General features: G+C 35.3%; 1 protein-coding gene across 1 annotated transcript in view; it reads left to right on the top strand.

Moving 5' to 3' along the window:
• The window catches only part of LOC126973763 (brefeldin A-inhibited guanine nucleotide-exchange protein 3), a 47,246-nt gene that overhangs the window by 13,640 nt on the left and 20,237 nt on the right, over positions 1-13,369 (top strand). The window contains exons 4-8 of the mRNA XM_050821080.1: positions 1,914-2,091; positions 4,642-4,771; positions 9,077-9,256; positions 10,012-10,110; positions 12,061-12,285. Of these exons, the coding sequence (XP_050677037.1) occupies positions 1,914-2,091; positions 4,642-4,771; positions 9,077-9,256; positions 10,012-10,110; positions 12,061-12,285 (812 nt within the window). The remainder of the gene's footprint in view (positions 1-1,913; positions 2,092-4,641; positions 4,772-9,076; positions 9,257-10,011; positions 10,111-12,060; positions 12,286-13,369) is intronic.

Here is a 13,369-nt window from a genome sequence, read left to right as displayed (position 1 = left end):
GATTACAACACTCTTTTGGATGATGTAATGGTTATTAGAACATTGGCTGTTTTAATGTCGGCAATAAGCTAACTGTTTCAGAATCTTTAATAGAGGATTTAATGCATGGGTGTAGATAAAAAATATTAAATATTCGCGCAAGATTCGCGAGGCTTTTTCCGACGCGACGCTTTAAGTGACTGGAATTGCGACGTTGCCAAACTGCTTGGTGATAGTTGATACCGACAAATAGCGATATGGAAATCTCGTCGCCTCAACGGTAAACAGACTTGCACAAGCCAATAATGCATTCGGGGACTCGGGTACAGAGTACATTATAATATACCGAATACGGGTACTGTGTCTTTTTTTTTAATGAAAATAAGGGACGAGACGAGCAGGACGTTCAGCTGATGGTAATTGATACGCCCTGACCATTACAATGCAGTGCCGCTCAGGATTCTTGAAAAACCCAAAAATTCTGAGCGGCACTACAACTGCGCTCGTCACCTTGAGACATAGGATGTTAAGTCTTATTTGCCCAGTAAATTCACTAGCTACAGCCCTTCAGACCGAAACACAGTAAGTAACACATTACTGCCCTTAATCATGAAAAGTGATTATTTTATATTTTATTAACTGTTTTAGAAGTCAGGACAAAGATCAGTCTAGTGTCTAGAACACTTTGTAGATGATAAAAATGTTTATTAATTTACTTGTTTATTGTTTTGTTTTTAAATAAAAATAACAACTGATTATGAATACTAATAAATTTATTCCATGCTCTGATAATTACAATTAAAATACATTAAGGAGAGTTAAGTACCTACTTCTGTTTATTTTTATGTTCGATTGGATATCACCTGTTTTGAAGTTGTTGTTAAAATAAACTTGATATTTGAGCGCAGTCAATTAAAATTAATGATTTTTTAGGATCTGGAACTTAAATTATACTATAAATGTTTTTAATTAAAAAAAAATTGCGTGTGTACAAAGTACACATGTCAGAAGTGAAACCTGCATTGTGCATGAACCTTTAAACTGCATAATATGAAGTCCTGGTACATGTTGCTAGGATGACACATGATTTCAACCGCTATGAAAGACATTACTAACAACGCTACCATATTTATGTTCCCCTGGTGTCTATGCAGTTATAAGTTGTGTGTATGACATAAGAATATATTAAGGTATACCTACTCGCGTCATGCATAAAAAAAAATAGTATGCATATTTCTGTCTCATTCTTTGCCGGCTTCATCCTACACATTTTTGTATTTGTGTCTCTTACCTGTCGTTTTTTCCGTTGCATCCGGTTTGAAATCACAACGATTCTAAAGAAGTTTCTCTTCAATAATTGAAATTTTGAAATATTCAAACAAACAAATCATGTTTTAGGAAACACAATTTTAATCACCGGAACGTTCGCACGAGATGGGACAAAGTGTGTGTAACAAAAGAATATTTATAGTACAAGTAGTTTAACCCCAACAATTTAGTTGAGCGGGCTATCAACTGTAAAGTAGATCCTGTAGATGGAGCCACAACCTGAGAGTTAGACATGACATACCAAGACTCGAACGGTTGGCTCAGTTGGTAATAGCGCTCGAACTGGACCCGAGAGGTTGCGGGTTCGAGGCCCGCATCTTTCATACAAAAATTTGTACAGTACAAGACGTTTGGAATATTATTATAATATAATATGAGAATCAACTCTTATGGGTTCAATTTTTCTTTGTAATTATTGCTATTATAAGAGTTATTACTAAATTTTCTGGTCGCTTTGCTAAAAGACTAGAAGAAAAAGATATCGAGAAATCTTTCTATTTTTTATTCGATTCGAATTTCAATTTCGAAATTAATATCAGCGACGGAAACGGAACAGTTTTAATCCTTTAATAAATTTGAATTGATAATTGGTATTGTGTACGCAGGTCCAAATCTTCCGTATCTACCTATCTCTGGCTCTGTCCCCTCGACGCACTCTTAATGGGCGCCTGTGTGTCTGGGCGTGCGGAAGATGTGGTGAAGCAGCCAACTCAGCACCACATGTGGCAGCAGCCGCGAGAGCTGCTGCGGCACAGATGCTGAGAGCTTACTGCGCACAACTTGGTTCGTCTACTCGATTATTAAGACAATTTATTTATTTAACAAAAGGAATACTATATATATCATAATCACTCACCTCTACAATATACATAATAATACATATACTTAATAACTGGATAAAGGGTCAGTTATAGAAAGCAGCTGTTGTGGGAACGGCAAGCATCGTGCGGAAGTTCCTCAGTCTGTCGCCCTAACCACCGCGCCGGCGGAATTGTCGTGAACCAACGCCGGCGGGACTCTATTTTTTATATTTATATTTGTAATATTGTTTTTTATAAATATGTTATATATATAAATGTAGAAAATAAGATAAAATTGTAATAAAGAGAATAATAATATTGACACACTTTTTACACAAATTATCTTGCCCCAAGTTGAGCATATATAGCCTGTGTTATGGGTTACAAGACAATGAAATATTTAATACAATATACTTACTTAAACATACATAAACTCATATAAACATACATTTAAACATCCATGACACGGAAACAAACATCCATATTCATCATATAAATGCTTGCACCTACCTGGATTCGAGCCCGGGACCTATAAATAATAATATAATGACCTTAAAGTGCTTTTGTGCCTGTTTGATATACAATATACATAAAGTGCTTTTGTGCCTGTTTAATATACAATGTACATAAAGTGCTTTTGTGCCTGTTTGATATACAATGTATATAAAGTGCTTTTGTGCCTGTTTGATATACAATGTACATAAAGTGCTTTTGTGCCTGTTTGATATACAATGTACATAAAGTGCTTTTGTGTCTGTTTGATATTCAATATACATAAAGTGCTTTTGTGCCTGTTTGATATACAATATACATAAAGTGCTGTTGTGCCTGTTTGATATACAATAAACATAAAGTGCTTTGTGCCTGTCTGCTATACAATAAACATAAAGTGCTTTTGTGCCTGTTTGATACACAATGTACATAAAGTGCTTTTGTGCCTGTTTGATATACAATAAACATAAAGTGCTTTTGTGCCTGTTTGATACACAATGTACATAAAGTGCTTTTGTGCCTGTTTGATATACAATAAACATAAAGTGCTTTTGTGCCTGTTTGATACACAATGTACATAAAGTGCTTTTGTGCCTGTTTGATATACAATATACATAAAGTGCTTTTGTGCCTGTTTGATATTCGTCATTTTGGCGCTGTTGGCCATGTAGCGAGAGTCTGCTACTAAAACTATTGAAGACAACCTCAGCAAACAAAGTTTTTACAAAAAAAAATTGTGTACTTTATTACGCTGATTCTTGAAGCATAAATATCACGGAAAACGAACGGAATTAATTCAAAATGCAAAAATATTTCCGAGTATTGCACGTTCCTTTGCAGCCATTTTTGTATTAAATGTCAAAATTAGTTCTCTCGACGCTCGCAAGTGGCGCCTCAAATAGGCACAAAAAATATGTTGTCAAACATATGGAACAGCCTGTCCAGTTGTATATATACAGGTCAGTAATTATAATAGATAATAATAGACAGAAATAAAAAAAATTATTAGAACATTGAACCTAAAATCTAAAACTTTAAAGAATATAATGTAATAACTAAAACATAATATTAAAAGGAGTCCCATTAGGCTTTTTGCTATTTCCTTAAGGCGAAGAGTAAACAGAAAACACGCAAACATGGTGTTTTTAGACAAGTTTGGTGGTGAAAGTATAGCATTTCGAGCTATGAACACTACTTAATCCTGTTACACATATCCTTAAGTCTTATTTGTAGGTTGCTAATGCTTGCTATTGGTTATAGTTAACACTGCCGAGCCTTTTTGAACTACCACATTTCTTTGAAGTTAAACAAGTTTTCTGGCATGGCGTGACGCATTTTTTTGGTACTTCTCTCAGAAAAGTTATTCTTATAACTTGTACTTTTTTGTGTAGGTTAATTTATTCAGATTAGTAGTGAAGAACGAGGACTGTAAGCATATAAACGGTTTTCCACGCAAGAATTTTGAAAATATTGGCTTTGTTACATAGATGGCGGGCCGGCAGCCGTGACCTCATATCGCTCAAGGTCGCTGGCATTTTTTGTCGCCATTAAAAAGCCTTATAGCGCTAGGATTTCACGGGCCAAGGGTCTCGACACCGAATGGGACAAAATCATATTCGGAGCCTAGACCCCTGTATTTGCATACTTTAGCTTTTTCAGCCGCTTCACAAGCCGCACCAGCTCTGTTGTTGGTTTCATGTACATGTGAAGGGGCCAGCGTGTCTGAACAGGTTGCATTAGGAAAAAGACAATAAAAAAAAATGGACGAAGAGACCAAAAAAAATAACGAATGCCGCAAACGTCAGAAATTTTAGTAACCAACTTCAACCTGTTACTTTTGTGTTACAGTGATGCGCGCGCATCTTAAAATTTCACTCTCATAATTTTTTATAACGCCCCTAAAGAAGTATAGGTTACTTCAAAAAATGCTACGCAAAGTAACTATTCCACACGAACGAAGTCGCGGGTAAAAGCTAGTACTATATATATTGAAACTACTTTGAAGTACTACATTGTGTTTATAAAAAGGTGTTTTCAACAGATGATGAATGCCAAGAGCTCCTCACAGAGGGATCTCCTCTAGGAGGGAACCACATCGTTGCTGTTGGATGTTACAGCGAAGTTATTCCAGTCATTCAGTACTTATGCAGTAGATTAGCTGAAACTCAATTGTAAGTATAGTGAACTAACGATATATCCCTATGCGATAAATGTGAATGTAAATTTGTTCCGCATTTACGCCGGAACTACTGAAGTGATGTTAATGAAATTTGGTACAGTGATAGACTAGAGCTCGCGAAAGGACATAGGCTACTTTTTATCCCGGAAAATCCATCGTCCCCGCAGGATTTATAACGAAACTAAAATTCGCTTCGATGAGCTATAACTATACCAATAGTAGGTTTAGTTTGCTATAGCAATCTTCCTCGAAATAAGATTCATGTAATATGTTGGTAACGGGAGCGAAAACGGGAACCAGAACTGGTCTAGGACATGAGATAATCTTCAATTCCAAACTTGCTTATTATTTTTAAAAACCCTTTATCTATGCGGACGAAGTCGCGGGTATCCACTAGTCGTTATTTTGCAGAAATCCACAAATATCCAAACGAAACCGTTTCGTGCCAGCATTTGGCAAGTCAACATCTCATAAAGATGCCTCGTGTAGAGGCGAAACACGTGTCGAATTGATGGAAGAGAAGTCGCACATAGATCTAAACAGCGATTAACTCAAAAAACACTATTTTTCAGAAAAGTTGAAAAATTAGATACTGTCCCCTGTAGACTGCTAAAGTTTTCTGAATTGATCGATGCTTTTTAAATGCAGATAAAAGTACTATATTATAAGAATCTTGTGTATTAATCGTATTTTGTGGTTTGATAATTACATTAATACAAGTATCAACCTGCCATGATACAAGCTACCAGTGGGTGGCTCCTTTGCACAGGATGCCGGCTAGATTATGGGTACCACAAAGGCGCCTATTTCTGCCGTGAAGCAGTAATGTGTTAACATTATTGTGTTTCGGTCTGAAGGGCCCTGTAGCTAGTGAAATTACTAGGCAAATGAGACTGAACATCTTATGTCTCAAGGCGACGAGAGCAATTGTAGTGCCGCTAAGAATTTTTGAGCCTTTTAAAGAATCCTTTACGGCAGTGCATTGTAATGGGCAGGGCGTAACAATTACCACCAGCTGAACGTCCTGCTCGTCTCGTCCCTTATTTTCATAACAAAAAAAAACAATTCAATATTCAATCTAAAATTATTTCTAAATGCATTATCTTTTAAGGCTGATACAGCATGCAATTTGTTTCCGAAGCGGTAGTTGTATCTAGTAGTATAAGAAATGACATTAAAAAGTATTCTAAAGGAATCAATTTTGAGAAAATAAATGCCTTTTATGCCTTTAATTGTTAGGAAACTTACATATATTTATATGGTTTAATCAAATGAAGTACTTTTACATTAATTAAAAAACGTATTAACTTATGACCGAAAAATAATCTATATTTCTATACTAATTTTATAAAGAGGAAAGATTTGATTGCTTGTTTGTTTGTATTGAATAGGCTTCGCAACTACTGAACCGATTTGAATAATTCTTTCACTGATGGGAAGCTACATTATCCCAGGGTGTTATAGGCTATATTACATTTTCAAAAAATTAGCGATCCCTACTAAAGGTCCAGTAATGTAACCCAAGGTGTTAAAATACGTACGCGAACGACGTCGCGGGGTATCAGCTATCAAATATATAGTTATACAAATGATTTGAGTTTTCTTTAGTCTCGGCTGTGCTCTCGCCAAAATCTGGCACGAGACTCTTTTGGCGAGACAACACGTCCTGAGGATGCCTCGTGTAGAGGCGAAACACGTGTCGATTGTTTGAAGACAAATATTGGCGGAATTAACACTAAAGAAAACTCAAATCATTTGTATAATTATGGATTTCCGCAAAGTAACGCCAACTTCAATAAATAAATACATAGTTATTTCTGTATTGCTCGTGAAATGTTTGTATTTTTCTGTTGTTAAAGGTTACTATAATGATACCACAGATTGGGTATCAAACTAACTAATAAATTTTATTTAAAAGGAAGAAGCCCGCTCAGTGTAGTAATAGTGTAGTGTTGTAAAACACTTAAATTACAACCCGAGGCGAATAAAGAACAAAAAGTGGGACAAAACAAGAATAAAATAATAAATTATTCGTTATTTTTATTTTCGAGACCAAATAGGAATAAATCTAGGTCGAAAAGAGAATTTTTTGTGTGGGACGAAACCGGAATAAATCGTATAATTGTTTATCTCAGGTCTGAAGCATACATTTTCGAATGGGATGTTATTTCTGACGTTCAATAGGATATTTATAATCGTAATTTGATTAAAACTACGATTATAAATAACCATAATAATAATTTGAACTATAATTTTAAGCGAGGGTTATTCTTAAACACAGATAATAAGAACTAATTGACCGTATGTATAATTTATTTATTTATTTAGTAGGAAGCCCATGTTGTATCCAATGTATTGCCTTATGATATATTTACACATTAATAACTTATTTTATTTTACATCGTAAACCCCATTTACGGGCTAACTCGACATGCAATTAATTAAATTAAAAGTACTTAATAACATTATCATTATAAACAAGACAATTTCCTTGTTTACTTACTATCTAAATTACTTTATAAATTAACTACACAAAATAGAAAAACACTAGCTGACCCGACAGTAGTTGTTCTGTAGATAATAAAAAAAAACTGTTTTATAGGAATTTGCCAATACTATTTCAAAACACCAAGAATTATTTCTTTTAAAATGCTCCCCGTTGTTATAATGAAATTGTTTCACAACGGAACTGTCAAACCGTGCGTCACTAAATTCTCTAATAGAAAATATGTCCATTCAAAACAAATATTGAAAATAATAACAATTATGTGTCCCAAATCGAAATAAAAACTATTCCATCTCTCAAGTTGGACTAAACTGCACTCCATGAAGTAATCCCCATTAAAATCCGTTCATTAGTTTAGGAGTCCATCGCGGACAAACAACGTGTCACGTAATTTATATAATATATTAACATATAAAACTATTAAAATTAAGAATATAAAGCAACTATTATTACTAACTATACTTATCTAAAACAAAGAATGATGTTATTTAATTAAATTATTTTTAAATTTGCGCTTGAAAAATGATGCAGAGTTCCAAAATATATCCAAATCTTGTGTGTCTTCTACCGCATTTATCACGGGGAGTGTTCCGAAGAGCTGTTTAACCTGATTCCTGCCGCCGAATTTCACCATCGCACGACACGCCACAAGTTAGGATATCATCCCCACCATCTGGATGTGTGGCGGTCCTCCACAGTGCGGTTTTCAAGAAGCTTTCTCCCTCGTACTACAAAGCTGTGGAATGAGCTTCCTTGTGCGGTGTTTCCGGGACGATACGACATGGGTACCTTCAAAAAAAGCGCGTACACCTTCCTTAAAGGCCGGCAACGCTCTTGTGATTCCTCTGGTGTTGCAAGAGAATGTGGGCGGCGGTGATCACTTAACACCAGGTGACCCGTACGTTCGTTTGTCCTGCTATTCCATAAAAAAAAATCTATACATATAAATAAATATGGAGTATCTGTTTGTAATTCTGAAATAACGGTACATACACCAAAATAACATTTTTTTTTAGTTTTTGTCTGTCTATCTGTTTGTTCCGTCTTCTCTCTGAAATGGCAGGTAGCTGATGTAATAAGGAGTAACATAGGATACGTTAATTTTAGAAAAAATCTTTTATTTTAGAAAAATAAAGTAATGTCCAAGAAACGATCTACCTCTAAAAATAATAATTTATATGGCAAAACAACATTTGCCGGGTTAGCTAATCTGCTATATAAATAATATGTTGTTATATAAAATTAAAAGAGCGCTTTCGCAGTACGTCTGATCCGAATCCGTGAAATTACGACCGGTGTAGTCGTAGGACTATTTCTAACGGTTGACGGAAGCCGGATCTAGTGCGTAAACCACCATAGAATAACAATCTATCGAATAAAATAAGTTTTGTGTTGATAGCTATCATAATTTAAAGACAACATAAATAATTCAAATAAAATAAAACTGTATTTAAAAAAAATATATATAGAGATTTTTATTCGTAATCGTATTTTCGAAACTGCAATAATTGAGTTAAAGAAATGATAATAAACATGTCAAAAAACTTGAGCCGTTGTATTTGTAGATGTATTTTAAGTAGATTTTCAAAAATGTTACTTTAGATAATAGGAATCGCCTTAATAGGAGCGGTGTTTCCGACTCTTACTCTTTGTAATTCTTGGCCTGAAAATAATTTTGATTTTAATATAATTATAAATATGTCGATAAATTTATTTTAACATCATAACTTACAGAATTTGCCTCCCACTGTATTGTTCTACAGACCATTTAAAATTATTTCCGCCTTCCAGAATCCCAAAACAGAACGCTCTGTCACTCTTCTTCCTGGACTGTCTACTGACTCTCATGTCGAGTCTATCGGAGAGAGTATGTGGAAACTCACACTTCACAACATTTCTTTGGCAGAAGTTTTGTCCTTCGCTGATATCATTTCTGGGTACTCCGCGCGTTGATAAGAACATTAGATCAAGGTACGTAAAGAAAAGTTTTTAAATACTTTAATTTTAATACTTATAATACTTACTTTTATTATGACAATGAAATGGCGCTTAATGCTGACTAACCGTCCTGGTGCCTTTTACTAGGAAGCGGAAGTTGGAATGCCTCTTATCCTCGCGACTGAATAATAAATATATACCGTTTTCTGACAAGGTAAAATATCTGGGACTTACTTTAGACTAGAAACTTACCTGTAATAGTCAAGTAGAAGGTATTGTGCAAAAGGCAATATTTGCCTTAAGTAGTTGTGTTAGAACAGTTTCCACAGCGCATGAGCCGAGAGTAGCGTGCCGCGGTAGCGGCCGGCAAGTGCCAGAGCCGAATTGTAGGCGTTTCTCTTCCTTTCCTCACCATTTACAAGTTAGGAAGGGGCTTCTCAACCCATAAAAATGTCATAGTTTGAGGTTAAGCTATAATGTTATTTTCTCTAGAACGGTGCATTACCTTGTAATGGGGGTAATATCAGGGGTGAGGGGGCACCCCACTCCCCCTTTCCCCTCCTCCTGCCTCTTTCCCTCGTGCTAAGGAATACTAAATTTTAACCGCCAGTTTAGTTAAAAGAAATACCGATTTAATAAAAACATTTACAAAGATTTGGATATCAAATCAAAGACAACGCTAAAGAAAAATGCGTGACACTATCAGAACGACTAAAACTATCAAAAGAACCTAAACATATAAAAATGTTATGATTATAGTATATGTAATATTGATGTCTATCTTGCAGAGAACACGATAGAAATTTAGTTGATGATTCCGGCCGAGGATCCGGGGCCTTGTCTTGCGCTCCCAGCTTCAACAGTAAACAGGCAAAGACTATATACAGGTACATTAATTTTAATATTAATTTGAAAACTTAATATTTGTGCATAAAAATATAGATTGTTTTAAAAAAACAGTGACATTCATAACTGCAACACTAGAAATAAACATAATTATGCTCTGATTCACACAAGGCTAACGAAAATAGACAAATCATTCCGGGGACAATGTGTCCGTTTTTATAATAAAATCCCTGAAGAAATTTGCAAACTACAATTAAAAAAGTTTAAAATATTTGTTAAACAGAAACTTTAAAAAAGCTTATTATACAATTAAAGATTAAAGATTATATAACAGATAAAAGTACATGGGATTAAAGCAATGTAAATAATTTTAAGGTCTACATACTATTTTAATTTATAAGCAGAAGGACTGTATTATTTTATTATTTGTATATTTTCTTGACTTCAAAAAGTGATGCAGTTATCCTATTTTGAGAAATAAACTATTTGAATTTGAATATTTTATTACATTTAGCATGCTAAACTTACACCATGACTCGCTATGTAGGTACCGGACGATGTGGTTTTCAAAATCAAATATTATTATTAAACGTTTGTTATTACATGCATCAACCCCTACAATCAATGAGGATGTAAAAACTACGTAATAAGAGGCGAGACTGCCTAAGCAAAAATTTAAATTTAGTTTAGAATGAAACTTGCAGTTATTTGACACAAGTTTGAATTAGTAGTAATTACAGTATCGCGATTGGCGGTGAAGTATAATGCGGCTAAGTTTGAAAGTGAACAGTTTCTTAAAACGTAGTGGATTCCGGTTATCTACATTTTTGACAAGATTCGAGAAGAAGAGCCGTCATCTGTCAATCTATCAATGACTGCACGTTTCATACAATCGAGTGAATCGCATTTTTCTTAGAGAGTTTCGCTAGGTTGCCTACAACAACGAACATAGGAAATTCAATAAGACCTTATAAAAGATAAATTGTTATTACCTGCAATTAACAGTTCCTTTTCCTTTAGTGATCCCATAGCGTGGTATGTTTTATTACGTTTTATAACACCGAACTTAGCGGCACCACAGATTTTAATCTGCAAATATAATCTGCTAAGTTTGTCGCAACTCGTATTTAGCACTAACAAATGCCAGCATGGGTACCTTCAAAAAAAAGCGCGTACACCTTCCTTAAAGGCCGGCAACGCTCCTGTGACGATTCCTTTGGTGTTGCGGTGGCATAACATACAAATGCTTGCCGTGTACGCTTGTACACGGCAGCACATGAGAGGCATAAAAGGAGGAGATGTTAAAGCAACATTCATAGCTTCATTTCGTCAAAACCGACCCTAATGTACGCGAATAAAATTAAAAAAATAGAAGCTAATTGACAAAAAAATTAGTACACTAGAACAGTAACAGATGGTGCAACACACACCGTACGTAATCACCACATTCAAAATTTGATATAAATCTGTATTTGATATTAAGGTGACACTAAATGCCAGCGACCTTGAGCGATATAAGTACACGGTTGTCGGCCCGCCATCTATACAACAAAGCCAATATTTTCGAAATGCTTGCGTGGAAAACGTAACATTTTTTACTGTTTATATTCCTACAATTCATGACTAATTTGAATAAATTTAACTGCACAAAAAAGTATAAGCTATAATAATAACTTTTCTGAGAGTAGTACTAAACAAATGCGTCATGCAATGCGAAAAAACTTGTTTAACTGCAAAGAAAAGTGGTAGTTCAAAAAGGCTCTCAAGTGCTAACTATAACGAACAGCAAGCATTAGAAACCTACAAATAAGACTTAAGGGTATTTATAACAGGCTAAGTAGTGTTCATAGCTCCAAATGCTATATTTTAATCATCAAATTTGTCTAAAAACACCTTATTTGCGTGTTTAATGCTTACCCTTCGCCTTAATACTTCACCGATCTGCTTGATCAGACTACAATTTCTTCAACCTAATCTTTTAATTGTTTCAGCATTGCTAACCAACTCGTTCGCTTAGTGGGATCAACATCGACCCTACGTCCTGTACTGGAGGCATTGTATCACAGAATGTTGCTCTACCCTCCGATACAGCACAGGATCGAGCCCCTGCGGAGTGTCAGAGAGCTTCTCCAGCAGCCAAAGAGACTGTGTCAGTTGGTGCTCGTCAGAAAGATTGATCCTGAAAAGCACAGTGACGATATGGCTATTGTACGGCTGTGAGTTAATTTCTTAAATATCATTATGATGTCACCACAATTCAAGCTGAAATTTACAAGTAAATAAAAGTAATTAAACGGGGACTGCCGCGGTAAAGCTATTGCGTAGTATTTTTTATCAATTTATGCAATTATAATTATACATACGCATACGTGATAACCGCTGTTCCACGGCAACTGTAATGATCGTGCCGAAATATATACAGAACTATATACATCTAGTAAGTAAATGTTAGGTTATTTTCGTTACGGAATTTCTGGATTCGGTCTCCACACTCAAGGCCCGCGATAGAAGCTATGCAATAGCTTAAAAAATTTAATAATTTGGGATATAAAAATAGATGACCGATACTCAGATATACCAAATATATCGTATATAAAATTTATCGTACTACAATAATTTTTGTATTCGATTGCCATCTAACATCCCTGTTGGGGATCTGTGGATGGAACAGATTAATATAAAAATCGCGATACAAAAATATGTGCTTATTGTAGACAGATGAAAATTTGAAGCTGTATGTATTTTTTTATTCTGAAACATAATAAAATATAAATAAAAAAAAAATTAAAAAAAAAACTGGGGTGTGTCACCCTTATCATTTCATCACAAATTCATACAAATCGGTTCAGCCGTTTCGGAGGAGTTTGGCAACAAACACCGGGACACAAGAATTTTTTATATTAGATGGTAACTTGGTGTTCCCGGCATGCGCGTACGACACAACCGCCTCGATCAATAGTTCTTCCCTGACTGCCTGCTCAGCGCTCGCCCGGCGCCCGCTCTCGCCCGCAATCGCACCGTGCGCCGATTATACCCGAGATAAGATGAATATCGAATCATCTACTAACTCGTTTCTTCTGCTTGTCATTCTTATCTATGACATATATATATACTATTAGAAGTATGTATAAATTATAATATTAGTATGGATTTTATTTTATGGAATAGGAGGACAAACGAGCGTACGGGTCACCTGGTGTTAAGTGACCACCGCCGCCCACAATCTCTTGCAACACCAAAGGAATCACAGGAGCGTTGCCGGCCTTTAAGGAAGGAGTATGCGCTTTTTTGAAGGTACCC

The sequence above is a fragment of the Leptidea sinapis genome, chromosome 30 (genome assembly GCF_905404315.1).
Source record: "Leptidea sinapis chromosome 30, ilLepSina1.1, whole genome shotgun sequence".
In the NCBI taxonomy this organism is placed as follows: Eukaryota; Metazoa; Arthropoda; class Insecta; order Lepidoptera; family Pieridae; genus Leptidea; species Leptidea sinapis.
This window is presented reverse-complemented; position numbering and strand designations above follow the sequence as displayed.